The sequence below is a fragment of the Carassius gibelio genome, chromosome A18 (assembly GCF_023724105.1).
Source record: "Carassius gibelio isolate Cgi1373 ecotype wild population from Czech Republic chromosome A18, carGib1.2-hapl.c, whole genome shotgun sequence".
NCBI lineage: Eukaryota > Metazoa > Chordata > Actinopteri > Cypriniformes > Cyprinidae > Carassius > Carassius gibelio.
The window spans coordinates 20956210-20980596 of record NC_068388.1 but is presented as its reverse complement, the minus strand read 5'-3'; the positions used below and the strand labels follow the sequence as shown (position 1 = coordinate 20980596).

The 24387-nt window shown below is 36.1% G+C and overlaps 1 protein-coding gene across 1 annotated transcript in view; it reads left to right on the top strand.

Moving 5' to 3' along the window:
- LOC127934470 (contactin-5-like) overlaps nucleotides 1–24387 on the top strand; it is a gene marked incomplete at its 3' end in the record, with an annotated part of 155110 nt that overhangs the window by 6474 nt on the left and 124249 nt on the right. The window contains exon 2 of the mRNA XM_052531884.1: nucleotides 3609–3727. Within this exon, the coding sequence (XP_052387844.1) occupies nucleotides 3609–3727 (119 nt within the window). The remainder of the gene's footprint in view (nucleotides 1–3608; nucleotides 3728–24387) is intronic.

Here is a 24387-nt window from a genome sequence, read left to right as displayed (position 1 = left end):
CTCTCTTCTTTTGCAAAAGGTTATTCAATAAACCTGCTGTATCATCCATGTGTGTTTGTGATTATACGAGCAGCTGCACGACCATTAGAGGTCTGACCATACATAACTGTTTGTTTGTGTGTGGTTGGAGGACACTGTGTCTTTTTCAAGCATCTGGCTGCTCTATCATGCCTAAAGCAACATACTCGTCTGCTTTGATCATGAAGACTAATGCATGCTGACACACACCAACAAACCTCTCTCTCTCTCTCTCTCTCTCTCTCTCTCTATCTTTCTATCTATCTGTAAGTGTTGATTAAAGGGGAGGAGTGAAAACTTCTGGTTTTCACTTTAATAATAATAAAAAAAAAAGTACTGTGGCACTGTCATGGTTGAGCTGCTATCAGATTGAAATGGTGTGGCATTTTGATACAGGCATATGATAGTAATTTTTCATATACTGAACCATGGCACCAATAGGCATGAACTTTTATGGATTTTTCTGTTGATAGTGTTTTCCATCATGCATTAAAATTGAATGATTGTAATGAAGTCATGCAGAAAATTGCATAAATCACAATGTCACAATTTTTACTTTAGTTCATTAAAACAAATCACACAAAACTATCATGAAAGTCTTAGTCTATTACATGTGCAAAATATAACTGTATGCCAAGTATGCCACTGACCAGTGTTATGTAAAATGGCCATATATTGGTTATTTATAGCACTGCATAGATGGTAAAATACTGTGGTAATATCATGAGGATATAATGTGCAAATAGTAAAAGTTACAAATAAATAAACATGTATTCTCATTTGGCTCTCAACGAAGGCGGACGCATTTTCTCTCCCTCTCCTCCCCTTACCTACCTTGCTTGCTTTCTCGTCTTTCTAGTCTCGTTTATTGTCTAATACTTAAGAGACTCTCTCTGCACTGCTCTCCAAACTGAAAAGCATGGATTTGATTAACTGGTCTCTCAACGCAATTGACACCATCTTCTCGATGAGAAACTTGGGTTCGGGGGAACCTGACTGCCCTGCCGGAACGTTCGCAGCTGGCTACACGGGCCGTGTGTCTGGCGGCTCTTACCATGGAGGACATTGAAGACATCTACCTATTCGGAACCATGATAACAGGTCTTCTGCTGATTGGATTAGGCTTTGCCTTGGGTTATATAATAATTCAGAAAACGGGAACAGCTGTCCAAAACCTCATAAGGCTGCCCGTCATGATTGAAGCAGTGGGCAGCAGTGTTGGTCATCTTACTTGAAAAAAGTAATTAGTTACAGTTACAAATTACTTCTCCCAAAATGTAATCGAGTTAGTAACTCAGTTACCACATTGTAAAAGTAATGGTAATGAACACAGCATTAAATATTCAGTACAGTAACATGTTAGCATGTGTTGATGTGAGGTGGTTCATAAGATTTGAGTTGCTTGAGGCAGACATGGATAAAGTCTTTTTTCCTGGGTATACCGTGCATGTTACAGAAAAATTCTCGCATTTAATTTCCGGTACTTCCAGTTCGAGAAAACCATTATCACTGATGCCATCTTGTGTTTGGTTGTCAGAGCGTGCAGTATATAAGTATATATATGTATAGATATGGAATGCGGCTACTCAGCCCAAGACCAAAAAAAATCGCAATCTTATATTCTTCAGCTCCCCTCTACCAGCACTGGCCTCAGCCAAGGCCATTGTTGGGAACAACAACTACCCCAGAAGAGCACTGCAGCGAGATGCTCTTGCAGTCCTCCCCCTACACCACAGACACCTGCTGATTGTTGACTCTGTCTGGGACCTCATGGCTGTCTCATTGGCATCTTGCTGTGTCGCTATCACAATCTGCGGACTGAGGCACCTAGATTTGAATCCCAGCTCTCCAGGCCTACAAATACACAAACTCTTACATACATACACCCACACATACGCACATATATACAGCTTTGCATTCAAACCCCCACCCCCCCTCCCTCGCCTTCGCCGCTTTGTACCGCCAGTCTGACAAGCGTGTGACCAGCGCCGTAGGGCTGCAGGACCGGATGGCTGCTTGCCTGTGCTGGATTACCTCGACTCCCCCTTTTCCCCTCCCCTGTTGCAAAGTCGTGTGTTTATGCTGTATTGATTATGTGTAGGGGTGTCCCCGACTAAGGATTTTCATAGTCGAATCAGAATTTTCGACTGATTGGGGGCGGGGAAAAATACAATAACAAGAGACTACTCAGACATTCGACTAACATGATTACTGATGTTAACACACAGGGAAAATGTGTAATGAACACCTTGCAGATATTAACGGGGTAAATAATGTTTTATGTTTTGATGAACAGATAGCTAACACTTAATGTCGGCGAAACCATAACAATTAACAATTTTATTTATTTTTACAATAGTCCTCTCATTATAATGTTAGCCTAAAACGTTAGCAGTTAATGTTCTGCATTTCTATTTTGAGCTGTGCGCGCTGAAGATGACCAGTAAAGTGACGCATTTGATAGCAAGTTTTTAATCAATGGGATTCAACTTAGAATTTCATATAGAATACGCTTTCTTATTTATACAACATAACGTTAATATTAAGACCGAATGCACATGAACATATCTGCGGGGCTCTGAATGCACACTCCTTTTGTGGATGTGATCTTCATGAAACACTGTTCAGAAACACAACAGTCCCAGTCATGGTTATTAATATTCTGCATTGTAGTTTGACCTGCTCGCGCTGTGCGCTGAAGAGATATCACCGTAGTACTACAATGAAGTGCTTGACTCAAAACCAAATGCATATCAGGTAAATAATAGATCCGCGATATACATACAACAGCTGAAATGTTTTGAAATCACTTGTACCCTACCTGTTCAGAAAAAAATCCAGTCTCTGCCTGTGTCAGTTTGAGAATGGCATCATCAATAACACCCTGTGAATGTTAGATTGGTAGTCGAATCAGGTTCCTCGAATCAAAGCATCGATTTGTCGACTATTCGAGGTCACCCCTAATTATGTGCTTTTGTTGATGAGGCGTTTTTCCGTGTTCTCACACTGTACTCCTAAAGGAGCATAGTCTGGGTGTTACCTTTTTTCTCCTCCCTTCCCTAATGTTATGCTGTATTTCTTTTCCCCAATACTGCATTTTGCTGCCTTGTAACCACATGTGCAATGACAATAAAGTTGAATCTAATCTAATCTAAAAGTATTGGTCCAGATGTTTGTTACATGACATGTTATTTACTCTCATACTTGTCTGGGTCATATAAGGGTCATATTATTATTATTTTTATATATATATATATATATATATATATATATATATATATATGTATATATATATATATGGCATGCTTTTTATGAAATTCAGTTTTGCAATGGACTGGCCAGAACTTGGTGGTGTATTTATTACCAGTAATACCATGGGATTTTATTCGGGGTTCTGTTTGTTATTGCAGTGCTTTATCTGGATTTGCTCCAGAATTCCAATACCTAATATTTCTTCAACTATCAGGTTTAGCCCTCATGTCAATAACAGTATTTTGAGTTAAACTAACCTACCTCTTTCTTTCACTCTTACTCACACATTCACAATAAATTCACTCTGTCCCTCTCTGTTGTCATCTTGTTTTTCATAGGCAATGCTTTAATGAAGAAACAGACCTACTAACAATCTCACGGAAGGGACCCTCCAGAACAAGTATGGGGTCACCATGGAAACCACTTCTCCTGCTGTCAGTTATCAGCGGCCTAGCAGGTATGAGAGCGGTGGTGCGATTATACCATGATAAGAAACGTCCTTTCTTGAAAACAGTCTCCTCTTGCTTGTCTCTCTCTTTCTCTCAGCAACATTAACAAAGGGCTGCCGTGAAACACTTCCCGGTATCTTTGTTATTCAGGGCTTGTTACTGCTCCACTGCCCTCGTATTCACAATATCTGTAGCTCTCATAATGCTGTTGAGGTATTGTCTTGAACTGTTAGCTTGGTTAAGTAAACATCAGATAGCATAATTGACGTCTAAAATGTAGTCTTGAATGTGTAATGTTATACGTCTTTAGCGGATAGAGGAGCCCTTGGTGTGCAATTATTGAACAGATGTTAGCACCATACCAAGCTATGGCAAACAGGCCTGGTCGAGAGATAAAGTATTCATATTAGCATGCTCATGTTTCACATGCTGTCTTTTGAAGCACCACTTTGTAGAGACGGCTTCTGTTCTGAAATACTGATAAAAGGAATTCTGAAGAGCAGAAAGTAGTATAACAATATGAAAGCTGTGTGATTTACCAAGCAATATAGTTATGTCTAATAAACAACAGTTAATTCTGTTCTTCTAATCCCAAACTGTAACATTTCACTGTTTGTTTCACTTGAACCGTATTCAGATGGAAATACATTTTCTCAAAGGGATGCAAGCTTCTTATTTAACATTTACAGGGGTTAGTACGTGATTTTATTGCCATCCGAATCCAGAATGCCGGTGTTTTAAAAATCCCCAGCCAAATTAGCTTTGTTGTTGTTGTTGTTGTTTTTTAATCTGGAGAACAGGGTCCCGTTCTTAAGTCGCTTATTACATCCGAGATCAAATGACACATCCAAGATGATATCATCGTGCTAATCATGATCCGGCTAATTGGGTTCTTCGAACACACCTGTTGTGTATGATTAGTATCGCTGGATTGAGTTATCTGAGATAATTGCGCATTCATGTGTTGGCTTAAAAGGGGATGTGTATCGATACTCGAAACCATGATCAGCAGTGCAGCGATTGGCTGGTGGCAAGACAGCAATGTAATGCCATCATATAATTTAAAATGACACCCGACAAAAAACTTGACAAATTTCTGGACTTTTATAAGGAAACAGCCAAGCAAACAAAACTACACAAATGTTATAATAGATACATGGAACAGATAATAGATACATGTTTTTATTTTATTCAAATTTATTTCATGATTCTCAATTAATTAGATTCGCAATTTATAATAGTTGTGCAGTCTTTACAAATTTTATTTCAATTTAGAAATTATTTATTCATTTCATTTTATATTTGGACAGATTTGTTACGTGACAGCATTAATGAAAGTTTCTTAAGGGAGAATATCATGTTATCTGCATCTCCTGCGCTCCATCAAGCCACTCTTATAATAGCAGTCATCACTCAAAATAATGCACGACTCTATTATCTGTTTAGCATGTGTCTAAGACTCTAATACAATTATGAAGTAATAATTTTATGACAAATAAATATTTCAGTGAGTAAAACTGGCTGTGTCTATAGTAGGCTGTTATGGACTACACAGCATTTTTATATTATTTTTAAATATATTTTTTTAAATGATTATTTTAAATTATTGTCCTTGGATCAGTATGATACTCTTGTAATAAAGTAGCGGTGGTAGCAGGCATATTTTGAGTATCAGTTCTGGCTGAAAAGAAGCGAGCTAATCCTGTTTACATGAAATAAGCCTGCTCCCGCAATTGTGTGTGTGTGTGTATATATATATATATATATATATATATATATATATATATATATATATATATATATATATATATATATATATATATATATATATATATATATATATACACGTCTAAAGCATATTAAATAAATAAACTAGTCTTATTAAACTCTTTTTACATAAACCACGATAAACTATAAAAACAGGGACCATATTCACCGGTGTATTAGCTCAATATGAAGAATGTCGGGAGCAGCTGAAAGTGAGTAAGTTGAGTCGTAGTTGATGCTCTGTTTCAATCGGTTTAATCTGATTTAGTGATCAGGTTCAACCAATTCACTAAAATGAACTGGTTCAAAAGAACAATTTATTCGTGAACTGCACTCCAGACAAAAATTGTTTAATTTCTTGCACAGACTGATCGTTTAACTTCTTAAAGGGTACATAACATACACAGTTTCACCTAAATTCATGTTAATCTTGAGTACCTATAGAGTAGTACTGCATCCTTCATATATTCAAAAAGTCTTTAGTTTTATCATATTTATAAAAGAAAAATACAGCTTTCCGATTCTCTCTGGAAAAAGCCGAGCTCCTGGAGGCATGACGTTAGCGGAGATATAATACTGATGTTTAGTGTTGTTTCCATTAACATATATTCACTTATGTGCTGATTTCCAACAAAAGACAGAAATCTGATGCAATTGTGCTTACATGAATGGGGTCTTTTATCACAGGGACGGCTCCATGTTTTAATAGCAAACGATGTACAAATCCAGCGTCGACTTGGGCCATGTTAATAAAACATTAATCACTCAAATGACCAGAACACACAAACACACTTGATACACTCCGTTGCTGCCCCGGAAAAACAAACTGCAGGCACTGTTCATGTAACGCTGGGTTCTTTGGGAAGCTGAACACGGTAAACTTTCCCTCACATCCAAAAACGCTGTTATTTGGAGACATTCTCGAACAAATCCTATGCAGCGCTGCTGACGATTTCCCGAGGAAGCGCGTTGATGTGTGCGGTCTCGCTTACCTCTGGCCAACGTGTGTGTGGGTGCGCTTTTCCAAGAGAAATGCTAATATAAGGAGTTCCGCTCTCGTCTACGTCATTAGATACACAATCAGAAAAGAAAAAGAAAAAAACTGAAACTTGTACATACCCGGAAGTAAGATTTTTAGCACAGAAAATCCTCAGTCATTTTTCTAAATTATTTTTTAAAACGTTGGCCATGTTTAGCATGAGAATCCTTCACTTTAACACTGTGAACAACTCTGAATACACGAAACACCATTGTAGCCCCCATTTAAACACTGTATATGCTCTCTCAAAGTGACAGTAGCTGCAGATATGTGCTTAATAAACCACCAAGAACCTACTGTTCTTTATTATTCTGCTGAAAAAAGGAAAAAAAAAATATATTTTGGATGGCCTGAGGGCAAGTAAAATATCAGCACATTTTCTTTTTTGAGTGAAATATCCCCTTTGAACAATTCTTAAAACTGCTTAATTAATTAGTACTTTTGCACCCAGTGCTTTATGAATTTATGAAAGATCTGTCCTCAGTTGATTTTTTTTTTTTTTTTTTAGTGCAGCCCTAACATCTGAAACAATCATCACTATTAATTATACAGTGTTTGTGGAGCCTGGTCACACAGTTTATATCACTCAAACCCACATAGCATCTGAGCAAGGAACAGATTGCACACGCACACACACACACACACACACACACACACACATATAGGATTACTTTGTGTTCCTCTTGTAAAGTGCATTGGAGAATTGACAAAGTATAATCTTAGAATGTTGTTAATCTCAACAACTTAATACCAGAGATGTAGTCTCTACCACTGAAGAAAGCATAACTGTCAACTTAGATAATGTGTGCCTTAATAATTACATTATAGCCTTGATATAATCGAATTGCTAAGTTTTATGAAAGGTCAATAAGTGTTTGCGGATAATTAAATGAACATACACAGCACTCACAAGTAATAGGTAAAACAGAAAAGAATATATGTATTCTGTTTAATAACTTATCAGCACGTTTTTAACAACATAGGCTCATTGGAAAAAACAATTAAAATGTGCCTGCTCATACAGTACAAGTCACTGCAGTTTCCAGCTGTAAATGTTGGCAGTAAACACCAGTAACTTTTATTACATTTCAAATACCATAGTGTTTCACATACTATACTGCAGACTAAAACATTTTGACAGCTGCATCACATAACTTCCATATGTATGACTTTTCTGACATAGTAAACTTGCTTGATAGCTTACCTGGTAGAGCACTGGATGATGCAGAGCACTCAGATACATTCCTTGCGTGTGAAACACAATAAAAGAGCACAACATCGTGTAGAAGCAAGCTAAAATGGCATGGTCTTTTTAGCAAATCTGTTTTTTTATCTCACAATTGCTCTTGTTAACTCTGTTGGTCAGGTTTAGATTATAGGATTTAGCGTAGACAGTACATCATTTTCAAATTAGATTTCAAATGAACTTTTAGCAGTGTTCACAGGATATTCCATTCTGATCTGCCATGATGAATACAACAACCAACATAATAAATAATTGCCAGATTAACATAAGGGATGCCACAATTCTCAATATGATATTGAACCATTCTGTGCGACATCCACAGTTCAATAATGCACTTGTGAATTGTTTTTTTTTTTTTTTTTTTTCTGGTTTTGTATTTATATAATTTGTGTGTGCCTGTGAGTTAATTCACTGAGATGAGGAAATGCCTCCCCTCTTATAACATGCACTACACACCAAAACACCTTCTCTTGTAATGGCCTGTAATGAGAAGTGTTTCTATACCTGTTGTCCAACAAGAGAACATTCTAACATGTTTTTTTTTTTTTTATTCCACAAAATCAGATGTATGTTTTAAATAACTTCCTTTTGTGATCTGGTGTGGCATCTTATCACAGAATGAGACAGAAAATATATTACAGTATATATGATAATAAAGGCTATGTCTAAAGGCTATGGCTATCTACAGTACATTTAATTAGCCTCTAGTACACCATATATTGTGGCAGTCAAGTGTTTCTGGTGTTCATGTTTCATTGTTTTTAATGTTTCGCTCTTCTTTTTAATAATTCCTGGTGATACAGTAGTTATTACTTTGTCCATATTAAGGATTTCTTTGAATGTCATAAGTTCTATATTACTTCTCTAATGCATATGTGAAGTTTCTGCATGATGGCACCCTCTGAATGAATGTAACAGACATGATTTTATAGCACTCAATAATGGCCTTTCCAACCTTTTTTGGGTAAAGTAGGAAAAAAATACTTCTCTCAACATAAATTATAAGTAGACTTGTACAAATCCACATCTTTCTCCAGTGTATATAAGTTTACAGGAGTTTTTTTGTTATTAATTTGGTTTAAAATTGCATTTTAAATCGCAAAAACATTCCAATGTGCCAAGCCATCAGAGCCAAACTAAAAACTGCAGTTAAAAAAAAAAAAAAAAACTAAAGTATGAATTGAACCATGGGCTAACTGTATTATTTCACACCTAATTCACATTCATTTGTTTTCAGCTAGAACTCAACACACTTTTAGCACCACTCAATGCAACAAGCAACATCGTATATAGTAATTTTGCAGAAATGACACCACAGGCACATTTTTTCCAGTGAACCTGTGTAGATTGTATCAAATGTATTTCTGTCTTTGCAATTACGGTTAAGCCTCCGTGTCAGAATAATGCTTATTAACTTCTGCTAAACAGAGCTTATGGCTTGTGACTATAATGTGTTTAACCATTTACCAAGAAGTCCTTCTGCTTTATTTGTAAAAATTGCAAAGCAACATGAATTAGATTGACGTCTGTGTTGTACATAGTTCATATTAGTCTGGTTCGTCAGATCTTCTCAGCCCTAGTATCAAACCCCCTTCAGCGCTTAATCTCAGTGAAAGGTTCAGCAGGTGACCGTCTTCCCTTGGGCCATGTCTGTCTCTGAATAAAAACTCTAATGCTGGTGTGAACCGAACAAGCGGGGGACAGGAACACTCTCTACGATGTGATACCATCTGAGACTCCTGGTGTGCTTCAAAATGAAAATGTCGATTGAGGTTTGAAGAGAGACAGAGATGGGGTGAAAGAGAAAAAGCCCTGCTATGAGAGATGACAACCTGTGAATGTTGGTGTTAGAGTTGCCTGTCAAATGTGTGACCCACATGATGACTTTACTGAGGTTTTGCTCATTATATTATAAACTACACATAGCCAGAGGTGAACTGTGTTTTCAACTGTGTTTGGTTTTACTAAACTAGCACTATTTTGAGATATCTCAAGGTGATTCTATGTTTGGGTGTGATTCCCAGCAGCAAGATTCTTACTGTGTCATATTTAAGACATCGACATTGTTCCCCACTAGGAAATAAAGCAAGCTGACCCTCTCTGACTGTCTGGGCCATTTAAAAGTAAAGTTTGGTTTCCCCACAGGTAATTCTAGCATCTAAACGTGGCCTGCAAATATAGCTGCTATTTTCTAAGGGGTAAACATATGAATTGAGCCTGACTGTGGGGGAAAATTGGACTGATAATCTTTTGCCGGGCCATTTCTTTCCAACTCTCTGCCTAAAGCAATCTGAAATACGTGCAGAAAGCATGACAATACTTCACAATCTGTTTACTGCAAGGCAAATAAGTAATCTGTTCTTCGGGTTTGTCCATGACTTGAATTGTTGCAAGGAAATCTTTGTGGCTATTCTGCTTTCTAACAGGACTAAGATACATTTCACATAGTAGTGCCAGCATGTAACTAGCTTATCTTGTTAAAATAGTTCAATAGTTTTTTGTTTGTTTGTTTTATTAGGAGCCTGTCCTCCGACAAAAAACGACCATACAGGTAGTTTGTGCAAGCACCTTATTACGACCTTTTTTTTTTTTTCATTTTAAAGTTAAGCGGCCTCTAGCGGGCATAAAAATAATGACAGTATCGCATTGCATCTGTCGTTATGAAATGACGTATAACGTCATTACCAATCAAAACGCATGTTTATTTAAATGCAATGTGTGGACTTATTACACCGATCTCACAGTAATTCGTATATATTTTACTAGGTGGCTTATTCGTTCGAATGACCACACCTAACCTGACCCCTAAACCTAACCCTCACAGAAATCATGCTGAATTATGATTTATTGAGCATATACATTTTACGTGCATGTCCATTCCCTGGGATCGAACCCATGATAGCATGATTACATATTAAGGTATAACACAATAATCTACCAACTGAGCTACACGAAACGGAAATCAGAGTGCAAATAAAAGAGTACAAAACATTAATATGAAAACGACCTTTTGTCAATAGGGACTATTGCTCTAATGGGTCGTATTTCAGGGATTTGGATAAACGACCTATACGAGCGTATTGGTTGGAGGACAGGTTGTTTATTACATGCATGGTTGAGGAGGCAACTTTAAATTGTAGCTTGTCAAGTTAGAAGCTACTCAAAATTTATAGTAGTTCACTTGGTGCAGCTACTCAAAGGAACACACATGCACACTATAGTTTTTGTGGGGACATGCATAGGCATAATGGTTTTTATTCTATACAACAGTATTTTCTGTCCCCTTACACTAGCGCTTCCCATAAACCTACCCCTCACACAAAACTTTCAGCCATTTAAGATTTTCAAAACAGTTTATTCTGTAAGATTTATGCTTTTTACCCTCATGCAAAAAAACTAAATGTTCCCACAAGGTCAAAATTTACTGGTATTACTTTTGATTAGAGAGCTAAACTTGTAGCACAGTGCCCCTTCAGAACTAATGTTTCTCATCCCTGCTCACGAATTGCTTTGGAAAATGAATGGAAAATAAATGGATGTTGGGGTGTGCAGCAAAATCAATATCTTCCATTGTTGCAATGGCAAAATAATTTGGATAAAACCAGATGTTGGCAGGTCTTAAACTGGAAGTTTGTCCAATATATATATGAAAAACCTGTTTGAAATCTACTTCTGTTCCTTTGGCCTCCATAGGTAACATAAGCAAATATACCTTGTATAATTATAAATGTATTCATACAGTTATATATACAATTTCTGTATATTCTGTAGAAGGACATTGATGTGTGGAATAGGCAGGCATGTTCCCACTACTTTTTTTTTTTTTTTTTTTTTTTTTTGCCAAATTACAATTTTGCCCCCACAAACCTTTGAAAGCCATTTAAAAAATAGTTAAAAAAAATAAAAAATAGGAGGGGTAATTGAGAAAGAATGAGTGAAAAGTCATGTGAGAGGAGCTTCCGTTCCAATATGATTTTATATGACTTGTTATGATTGGCTTTGATTGGTTTATGGAATAAATCCTGTGTCTCGTGTTTGTGTGCATTCCTTATTCGTGAATCTGTCTGAATGAAGATTTTAATGGCCGGGGGCGCTGCACAAGATCCCGGGCCCTATGCATAGGCAGTCCTAATGGGATTGCAAGTTTTATATGTGTATTACCTAATCTGACATGATTTTAAACTACTTGTAATGTAGCAAACTACTTTGGCTTGACTGTAGTTTAATTACTACTGCCTTCAAGTTCACTTGGGAAGTTCCTACCTAAAGCTCAGAAGTCATAATTATTATGTGATGAACATTCAGGTGATTTAGGTTGAGGAACACGTGAGCATATTAATAATTGATTAACTTTTCAACGCTGACACCGAATCAACATTGAACTTACTTGAGCTGAATAATGAAACCGTTGCCTTCTGTTGAGCTGCTTTATAGTGAACTGAATGTTTTATAACTGATGAACTTTGCAACACTGATGCTGTTATTGAACTGAATTGAATTGACATTTAACTAAATTGAGCTGAACTGACACTATTCTCTAAAGATCTGCATTACAGTTGGAAATTGAAGTAGTTTCATTACTGATGAATTTTAACACTGTTATGTTCCTTTTTATTACTGTGAAACTGATATGAAACAAATAATGTGCATTAGGTGTGTAACTGATGATTTATCTTTGTATTCAATCATTTTCATGCTGCCACAGAGAATGATGGGGAATGTAGTTTCGTTGTGCAATCCTGTCACCTCATTAACCAGCTAAATGAGCAGTTTTATCTGGCAAGCTTTATCACTATTTTTCATCAGCAGTACATAAAAGAGGTACAAGATAATTGCACAGTCAACATACACAATTGAGACTTAATTATGTCCAATTTGTTTCCACCATGACTCTTTATTTGACACGCCTTCAACTTGAAAAGAATGAATTTGCTCATCTCTTAATACAATCATTCTGACATGAAATGAAGACTGCATGCTTTTAAGTCGTTTGTTGCTAGGAAAGCTATATTAAAGTAACTTCCCCAACATTGTAGTGTAACATGGTGAAATCATGGCTCTGGTGATAACATAAATAACATTTATAATTATAAAATTTATTTCTAATTCTATAATTGTATAACATTTATAAAAATTAATAATCATTACACTTGTATTAATAGTTGCCTGCCTGTCTGTCTCTTTGTCTGTTTATAATTTCATATATAAACTAATTTAACTTGATATAAAATAGCGTGTCTGTGGATTTATTCATTTAATATTTCAAAATATAACAATTTTAATAAATGCATTTAATTTATAAACATGTAAATTAATGTTAATTTGAATTGGTACTCAACGTCGACTTGATAATACTCATCTGCCACAATTATCAAAATGTACCTTATTTTTCAGAAGTATAAATGGGATCAGCATTTTATGTAATACCATACATTTGGCATTGTTCAACACTAATGGAAATACAGCACTGAATATTATAAATGTGCATCGCCATCATCATAATGGATTATGGCTCTGAATGTTTGTTGTTTTGCAAAATGTTCACCACTTTTGTATGCATAAGAAATTTCCCTGTTTATACAACTCTGACTTTAAACTTTTCAGTGATGTTGTGCTGAAGTGTCTCAGGATGTGTATGGTTGCATCAAATAAATCTGCATGGATTACACGTCCTTTATTTAGTATTAGAAGGAGCTGTCTCCTGCTGCTGGACCGAGGCTGAGTCAGGGACCGATACATAATGGCTCTATGTGGACACCTGCATTAAGAATAAACCGGCACTTCATGCTGATGGTCCACCAGAGAGCCACACTTAACAGCCATTACTCTCAGCTATGTGCTTACACACCGGAAAATAAATGCATGCGCAGGCGGCCTGCAGACCACAGTAAATATTGCGCAAAAAGGTCACTCTGACTGCCACTGACTTAAAGCTTATTGAAGTGTTGCCGTAATAGCACATTTTGAATTCAAATGACTTCTCCAGAAAATAGTTTTTTTTTTTTTTTTTTTTTTTTTTTTTTTTTTTTTTTTTTGCCAGGTGTTGTTTCTTTGCTGGCTAACGTCTATTTATCATAAGTTCAGTATATTTACACTGCCATTCAAACATTTTTGGTGCTGATGAAGAAGTCTCTATGTTCTATTCTATTCTATTTTATTATATTCTATTCTGTAATTTCAGTGATATCAAAGCAAAACTTTCAACACTTATTTTTTTAATTAATTAGTATAGTAATTATAATTTTTTTCAGGATTCTTTGATAAATATAATATTTGAGACAATATTTTTTTGAAATACAAATGTAATATAACGGGGGAAAACAAAGCCCAAATGCACCTAATCATCCATCACAATGAGAAAAACCAAATAATATATTTCTGATGTGCAGCAAAAGATAACTGAGCTTCACAAATTAGTGAAGTGGCTTTAAGAAAAGAGCTAGAGCTTTGAAAATTCCCATTTCCACCATCAGGACAATAATTAAGAATTTCCAATCACAGAAAATGTTATGAATCTACCTGGAAGAGGATGTGTGTCTATATCGTCCTAATGTGTGGTGAGAAGGACAGTTTTAGTGGATAAAGACTCTCCAAGGACCACAGCTGGAGAATTGCAGAAAATAGTTGAGTCCGGGGTCAAAAAAAAAAAAAAAAAACAATATATATATATATATATAAACTGCCCCATGTGTACAATGAAATACACTGCTATTTGTTTCCCATGAGACGATGATTGCCCTGCTAATTTATTTCAAGCTAAAACCAAGTACAAACACTTGCTGACTTTACTACCTGTAATTAGTAATCAAAATAATTTATTCTGATCACCATCCAAAATATGATTGAAACAGGTCAGTGTGCTCATTCCATTTTTAAAACTCTAACCACGCAGTACTTAAGAGTCAGCCACTGGTGTTAAAAGTGTGGTGTTGTGTTGTGTTTTATCTCCCTTAAAGGGAAAGTTCATCCACAAATGAAAAGTTTGTCATTATTTACACATCCTAATGTGTTTTAATACATGTGGCATAATTTTTGGAATTTTAAATTATCATGAATCTAGAGTAGGAAAAAAATGGGTATTTACTGCTGAAGACACTGGTTACATTTCTGTGAAAGTGTACAAAATTTGCTGTACTGCAAAGTAGCTGCATCTGCAAAGAGAGTTGATTTGGAATTGACAGAGTACACCAATTTCACCAGCAGGAACGCTCATCACTGCAAAAGAGATATAAAATGAAACACCTATTAGCAAAAAAGCAACATCAATTAATAGCACTAAGTAAGGAATAATTGACGACGGGCAGTTGAATTATTAGAAAAATAATGCACATCCGAGGTGGTGCTGAGGCCACGACGCGAAGCAGAGTGTGTATTACTTTTCTAATAATTCAATGGCCCCAAGTCATTTTTCTGCTTATACTATGGTTACCACACCTCAAGACATTGATAAGATTATATATTTAATGGAATTCATCCAGTTTTTGTACTTAAATCGCTATTGTAAGTAGGATTATTTCTTCCGCATCTCATCCGACGCCTATTTTACTGGTTCCAAAACATTTTTTTAAAGCTATTAATGGAGGCTGGAGCCAATGATAGCGTTCTAATGCAGTTATTAATGAAGTACTTAGAAAGAGAGTGAGACACACAGAGAAAGAAAGAGAGAAAGAGAGAGAAAGTTTGGGTGAATAAGGCTACCTCTGTGTATCTCTAAACAGCACTGTTATTACCTCGCTAGTGAGAAATGTCATGTGTCATGTCATGTTTACTTTCGGAAAATCCTCTGCCATGTTGTTTTTGTTAGTGCTGTAATTTCCGTCATTACAGTTTTATTATGCGAAGTGAAATGGAACTGTAATGCGGTCATAAGAGCTGCCTGGAACTACGTTGCGCACCTCAGAACATTAGTCAGCTGATCAGATTCAAGCATTCAACAGCCCTGTAGTATAAATAGAGATAAAACATCTGTTTATTTAAAATGACTGTCATTTACTTGCTCCCTTTAATCCTTAGGGTTTAAATCAGCATCCCCAGTATTACACATTTGTGACCCGTCACGGAAACCAGTGACACAAGTCGGCAGCACAACTTTCGAGCAAAATGAGAAAGAAACGTTTTTTTCTCAAAATTGGTGATTTTCGTTTTTTTGCAGAATCTGTTAGTTGAGATCACAAAGAAGCCTCTCCGTGTTTGAGATAGCAGTATTGGTATATTTAAAAGTGTACATTTTGAGGTTGAAATCAGCTTGTTTGTCGGAGATTCTAGCATGCAGTAGGGGCGTATCATTGTCTCTGTGTATTTCCATACTGGATAAGCCGGCTTTTGTTTCTTTTGTTATTGCCCCCGCCCTCCGAGGGAAGCGTGGCTACTTAGTATGCAGCGCTCTGGCCGGCTCTAGCTGATATCAAAATTCAATGAAGATGTATGCCGCAAAGATGAACACAGACGAGCTGAACCGTGGCCGTTACACCAAAAATGTTTTGAAGTAATTCTTCGACAATCCGGATGCTTATGAACAAGCGCTCACTGATTCTGAAGACGATCTGAGCAACTATGAAAGCGGCATAATAAGACTGTATAATATCCCTAATCTACAACTGAGCGAAGATGACGACGAGGAAGAATGTATTGGACTGGCGTCAGACAAGTTGGACCGTAAGATATCAGAGGCTATATCGATAGTAACATTTGATGGGGATAAAGACAGAGAAATGGGGAAAATCCGTAACATTTAGAGGCAAACAGACGCACAGTGCAAACTTCGGAGATGGTTACATCCACAAAGAAGACCCCGACAAAGAGAAAGTGTGCCAGAACGACTTATTTCATTGAAGGCATCTAAATGAGATGTAAATGAGCCCCATTGTCACTCGCAGCAGTGAGAAGAGGTGAGAACTGCACAATCTTTAGAGGCTATTTTCTGCTTTTTGAGTGCCTACCTTCAAATGGCCACAACTTCTCCAAATATTATCAGATTTCCATGTGTTACACATCGTTGGAAAGCTTGGAGACTACACTTTCAGAATCTGTGAATAACTCAAAATGCACCAGAACCGACTTGTGTCGCTACTTTCCGTGATAGGTCACATTTTGTACTGAATGTGTCCCACATTTAAAACACCTGATTCAAATCACCAGATCAGAGGTAGAGGACACAAGACCAAAAGTGGGTGTGTCAGATATGGGGACATACAAAATGTGCAGTGCAGGGGGTCCTTGAGGACAGGTTTAAAAACCACTGCTTTAAATAATACTGTTTAATAATTAGCAGCAAAAGTCATATCCACTCACACACACATACACACACACACAGGGGCGCTGCACACTCTCTTCCTTTGGGGCCCTGGTAATCAGTACTGGTTTTACCCCCAGTCCGGCGCCCCTACACACACACACACACACACACACACACATTTTTACCTGAAAAAAAGGATAAATTCTATCAATTCAACACATGCCCTGAACCAACAAAGAATATCCTTGAGTATTTTCTGACCCAAATATAACTTCTTATTAATTTAGTGAGTGTTAATACAGTAGGTTTTAATATGTTACTGTGCAGGCTTGTGTTTTAATTTAGTAAAACATTTTATGATTATGATTGAAAATGTATCTTGATTATCTACAAATGTTTACTTGATTTGTTAAAAAATGCTAAATTCAATCAGTTCATTATATTAAATTTAAATGTTTGCATATAGCTGGCAATCCCATGACCTTTGCACTGCAAGCTCTACTTTTTGAGCTACAAGGCAAGGAATGCATTTGACACGTGAATTGAACCCACAAAGAATATCCTGAAATATGTTCTGGCCTAAACAGGAATTATTATTTCTAAAGATGCATAAGAGCTTCTTAATTGTTTATTAAGTGTTAATACTGTAGATTTTAATATTTAATATTTGAAGTTTTAACTTAATGATTATTACTTGATTATCTAAAATGAAAAAAAAAAAAAAACATCCTTGTTCTTGTGTCCTAGTTCGCGTTCATTGAAATTGTATGGAAAGGAACAGCTGGTATAGTCTTCCAAAACATCGTCTTTTGAGTTCCACCGAAGAAAGTCAGAAAGAGAGTCATACAGGCTTGGAACAACGTAAGGCTGAATAAATAATGAATTTTCAAGTATTTCAAGTGACCTTACATTACCATTGCGTTTGGTTATTGCTCTTTGGCTGGAAGGCAAAAGGCTTTAATACATTTCTAATACTGTGGGGGAAAGTCAGACACGCATGTTTTACTGTTCAGGGCCACTGTGTGGGACCATTACTGATGGAGGCTTAAATCGCACTGTTCTCTCAAGCTGAAAATATAGTAATTGCTCTACTGAGGTTTGCGCATTGCCAGCGGAATTTCTTCACCTCGTCGGTGCTGCGTGCATGTGGGTTAATATGTGGTATTATATAAAGATTATCAGGTTGAAAAACACAAAAACAAAAAAACAAACAAACAAAAAAAAAATGTGATGCAAGGAGATTGCAGAAGATTATGAAGCTTACTCATGAGGATTAATCTCTAAACGCTCATTAAAATCAGCATTAAGCCTCACTAATATTCAGAATCTGTGAAGCTGAGCCTCTCAATTCCAGATTCAGACCAGGCTGATGACACAGCTCTTCAGGCTCTATTTAGACGTAGTTAAACATGGATTTTGTTCTATTAATTAATTAATTAATTAATTAATGTATTTATGTATTTGTATTATTTAGCTAAAACCATTAAAAGAGGCATAAAACAGATTCTCACATTGACAGAAAATATATTTAATATTATACAGTATCTGTGTTTGAATAAACAGATTTTGCAGTGCTGATCTTGTTCTGTTGAAGAAGAAAGTCACAAAGGATGCTTTTTGGTTTAACTTTAATCAGTCATAGAAATGTGATAGTTCAGTGTTAGGTTTGTAATGCAATTTTTTTTTTTTTTTTTTTTTTTTTTATATACTATTTAACACATTTTGACACAAGTTGTATTCCCTGTACTGTCAAAACAGGGAAGTAGCATCCCAGCAAATAAAAATGATCTAAAAATGTGTGCTAAACTAATGGCCCTTGATGTTATAGAAGCATTCTTTCTGAAAGTTTTCTGAATGTTCTAAATGTCAGGTTTTCAGATAAAACAAAAAATAATAATAAATAAATACAATTATTGGTTATTTCAACATTTTGTTAAAATTCCATTTTGTCTTTTTGCAAGCATTTTTGGGAATGTTACTTTTGAATGCTTTTTGAAAAAGAAAGAAAGAAAAAAAGTTTGATGAATGCACAACCACAGTTTTAAGGGTATTTTTTTTTTCTCTATAAATAATGTTTTTTTGTGCTAATATTTTGAGAACGTTATTAAAGACAATATTACTTTGAAGAAATGTTGTAGCGAAATTAGCTGGAATATGTGAATATTTACATATTGTAAAAAATACTATATATATATATATATATATATATATATATATATATATATATATATATATATATATATATATAATTTGCCCTGAGATAGCTATTTTATTAGTAGTATTTGAATCCTCATTCCAAACTAATCCATTTTTTTTTTTTTTTTTTTTTTTTTTTTTTTTAGCTGTGAAGGCATTTTTTCTAATTAACTTTCAATTGGAGACATCATAAAAACATCTCTGTTATCTCAGAATAAAAAAATAAAAAAAATAAATCCCTGAGATTTTCATGCTGTTGAAACAGAAACTCCACTGAGCAAATATACTGTGAATTTACCAAGCCCTATGTACCTATATGTCTCTTTGTGTGTGTGTGTGTGTGTGTGTGTGTGTGTGTGTGTGTGTGTGTGTGTGTGTGTGTGTGTGTACACATATGTGTATTCTTTTGTGACACTAAAGGAAGATACCCGAGACATATCTGTATGTCTTAAGGTGTCCAATCACAATCGTGTTTCTAATGTCTTCCAGAGAATTGCGCCTGGCAGCTCTTTTGAAACAAATGAAGTGTTAAGATCGCACAAATAGCTCTGCAAGTTTGGGATTTCAAGTTCTAATGTTAAAGCCTCTCACAGACTGCTTTCTGTTCCCTCAAACTTATCTGCATCACCTGCTTGCTGTCATTGGTCATCTTTATTGGCTTGTCAGTAAGGAGTCGGTTTGGACACTAGACAACTGCACTGGCCACGTCTATTTTTTAAAAGAATTTATTGTCTGCGTAGAAAGTGAGTGTTATAAATTATATGTCTGGGGCTGACAGTCATTTACCAATGGTGGTCAAAGGGTATATATTCATTGTATTATATGTATTAATTGTATTAATAATTACATTCCTTCAATAGACCATGAATATGCCTTTATGTACCAAGGCAAAAACAAGATAAAGGTGAAAAATTTCTCTCACACCTGTCCTTAAATTAAGGTTTATTTATTTTTATTTATTTCATGTTAATGTAATTTATTTAATTTTAATACTTCAACTAATTTGCCAATGGAACATTTATAATTTTCATTTAGAGAAAAACACTATGGTGTTTCAGTAGGATTTAAAGGAATAGTTCACCCAAAAATTTAAATTACCCCATGATTTACTCGACTTTAAGCCATCCTACGGCCATCATTCTTTCATACGAATACAATCTGAGTTAATTTAAAAAAGGTCCTTGCTCTCCCAAGCTTTATAATGACAGTGATTGGTGGATGAGATTTTGAAAAAAAAAAAAAAACTGTAATATATACTGCAAAAAAACGGCAGCTGTGGTTGCCAGGATTATACCGTGAAAAATATGGTAACACCATATTAGGTTTAACGGTTTTACTTTAAATTTACAGTTTAATACCATATTTTAATGGATATAATATTAATATACCAACTTATTGAAGGACTAAAATCCAGTTTGTACCCTTGAAATACACTGGTAACCACCAAAAGCAGGTGGTGATGAGACATTCACATAAGCACTAAACAACATCATGGTGAGACCCATCAAACTGAAATATGCAATACACATTAATTAAACAACATTATATGTAACATACAACCCTAATAAACATAACAGAAAAAAAAAAAAGAAGAAACATAGTTATTTCAAAGAAAAAACATCAAATTCAAACAAACTTTTAAAAACAATGCAGAGAATTCTGGAAACGCCAGTTTACGGTTTTTCCCTGTAAATTACAGGTTTGTACTGTAGCATTTTCACAGTTTCCTTTCAAGGGAACTTTGAACTGCATCCTCTAGGGGTCGCTATGGGGACACCTAGTTGTGAACCGTGTCTGAAGCATACATAAAAAAACACCAACGAGTTGGCCGGCGACAACCTCAGACGTCACTACCGGCGCAACTATAAACATGCACCGGGAGAATACATCATTCTCTTCTTCGTCTTCACTGACTGTTCTGTTTGAAGTGTTTATCTGAAAGATCTGGTAAGAGTGATCTTTCTCTGTCTATCATGGAGACTACTGGCAAGTGTTTAGACAATGTGTGCATCCTTGTCAATGTTTTTTGACACCCGATGACACACATGATCTTTGCATCATTTGTTTGGGTGAAGAGCACGCGCTGTCTTTGAGGAGGCAATCTGTGTGCATTGTGAGCATTTCTTCAATAAAAAAGCTCCGCTCTGGTTTGTCTCTTCTTCCGAGGAAAAAAGCTTTTTTTTTTTTTTTTTTTTTTTTTTTTAACCTTTATTTTACCAGGTAGGCCGATTGAGAACAAATTCTCATTTAAAACGGCGACCTGGCCAAGATAAGGCGAAACATGTGCAAGACAACATAGTGTTACGTAATAAATACACAGAACACAGGAGTGCAAATTTATAAAATTACAGTAAAACACAAGAAGGCAATACCGGGTATCAAAAAACAGGATAAGATATATGTGAGTCTGTTAAGCAACATAATTAAGACATATTATGACATAGCGAAAATATTTTAAGATTAAAAACAAATAAATAATTTTACTGAATATATAAGGTGTATCTTATTAAAAATCTATCTAAGCAATATATCATTTAAGAGCATGGATTGTATGACCGCAATTATGGAGAGGAGCATTTGAAGACAATTAACAAGTACAAAGATCGGTCAGATGCTCAGAAAGGAGTAGTTTAAAAGCAACTGGTGATATGAGTGTTTCAAGTTTTAAGGTTTTTTGCAATCCATTCCAGTCATTGGCCGCTGCAAACTGGAAGGATTGGCGGCCGAATGTTGTGCAGACTTTCGGGGTGACTAAGGCAATATACCTACTAGATCGTAGACTGCGAGTAGGTACAGCAATAGTAACTAGACAACTTAACCCCTTTACGTGCAAACATCGCTGACGGCCCCAGTTTATTATTGTCTCACTTTCACAGCACATTAAACATCACTGTCTTACTTCATCTGGACAAACTGTGCATCAATTGAAAGTTTAAAGACTCTAGCTTCGATATTTGACCAATATTTTGATAAAACATTGTTGCAGTGACAGATATTTAGTGATTTATGTCAGAAGTGCAAAATAATAAATCCGTATTATGCCATATTTTGAATAGAAATTCACCACTCACTCATATTCAGTCACGTCTGTAGCGGTTTATTTGTGTTCACATAGACTCACTGAACAGCGTCAATAAGGATTTATAGACCAAAGATGCATATCTGCGGAGATATATGGATATATTTACAGATGTTTACTTCATATTTTTTCAGACAGAATCGTCATTTCTATTCATTTTCCACGGATTTACGCGATCTGATGATAAACAGCCTCTCCCAGCGATCTGTGTGTGTGCGCAGTGGTCACAGCTCGTGCTGTGTGTGACTCAGACTCTGGGCCTTGTCAGTGTCAATCTTAGAGTGTCATATATGGACACTGCCACATCGTGTCACATGCCTCCTGCACACTTCCTGGTAGTTATCTGGCCAAAACAACACTGAAACACCTCTGTACACACGAAATATCCGAATAATAAACCCACGATTACGATAGTAAAGCTTGGTATGAGAATTTATTGAGATCTGGGGCGTTTTTATAAAAAAAATCGAAAATGTACATCGGAAATGCTAACTTGTGCAGCGATGAAAAAGGCTACAAATAACATATTTTTATAACAGTAAACGACCAAATTCCACCCCTGATCGCTAAAGGAAGTTATTATAAACACTCGATCGGCGTTTAAAGTGAGTTTTGAGTAAAAGTGTACTAATAATTTTAGAAATTGTCTGATGTAGCTTGATGCTAACTTTAGCTCCGATGCTACTAATAGCAGGTGCTTTTCTTCTTCATAATGCATTTTTGTCACAATAATTCACGTAAGGTCGTAGGAAAATGTTTTGTTGTATTTTTATAGTAAGACTTTTGATAAATAAGGGCTAAATGCAAAGAGAGACTGAAGTGAGATCGCTGCTTTGTGTCTTTGTAAAGCCTGAAAAACCACAATCAAGGCTAATAAAGGTGGAATAAAAACAAAAGAATAATTATAAAAGAATAATGCGGATAATGTGTCGTACCTGGCGGAGGTGTGAAAGACTCGTTTGGTGAGAACAATGGAATAACAGATAGGGATTAATCGGGCAGTTTTCACAGCCAAACACACACAAAATACACTGGAAAGTTTACATGTGAGATCTCACAAAGATGACAAGGGCCATAAATCAATCTGATTAGCCTTCTCTAAAAAACACACATGACATGGCCTTAGAAAATATTTCATAAAATTCGCAGTTTTACAGATTAGATTATGAAATTTCTAATGAAGTTTTGAAAGACTTGTGGCTTTAGCTACACTCTATTTCTAAACTCATATCTTACATCAACACATTTTTAAATACATTTAAAAAATATGTTTTTAATATTTTTATTTTTGTTTTTATGTTTGAGCTTATATATCTCTATTATCATAACAGTCTGAGTGATTCTGATTCCTGAACAGTAAACTTTAAAGTGTCAGCTTTGTGAACATATGTTGAATATGTATCTAGTCAGAAAGAATCATGAGCAGAAACCTTTTTATTTTGGGTATGTCATTTCTGTCTCCATGCCAAAAAAGGAGGTGCCTAGAAAGGGGTTAAAGACAGCGGGACTTTACCAAGCAAAGACTTGTAAATAAGTTGGTACCAATGAGTTAAATGCCGCATAGTTAATGACGGCCAACCAACTAATGCATAGAGCTCGCAGTGGTGGGTGTTGTAAGGAGCACCTGCTCCTTACAACAGATGGCTACCCTAAAAAGGTAGCCATCTGCTTCCTGCGGTTCAGGACCCACCGCTGCTGAGGCACCGAGGAGAATGAGATAGTGAGAATTTCAGGTGGATCTGTCTGAATGGTTTAGAGAGGGACCTTCCCTTCCCTTGTAATGGCGGCAGAAGAGCAGGAAGAGCAGGAGATATTTGAGGATGGTGAAGAAGCTGAGGCTGAGCCTTCTCAATCCTCCCGCCATGTGTATGAAGAGCTGTTGGAGCTTATGGATCGTGCCTTGGCAAAGTTGGACTTGCCATGAAAGTGCGCTAACAAGGTGACACTGTGAGGTTGCCTCGATGAGCGTTATCTTTCTGACCATAGCCCTCCAGCTCAGGTGAGCCTTCCATTTCTGCCTGATCTCCATACAGAGATCGAAAAGAAATGAAAGAGGCAATTTTCTTCTCGCATCCATCGGTTTCGGCATAAGAGTTGTGCCGACAT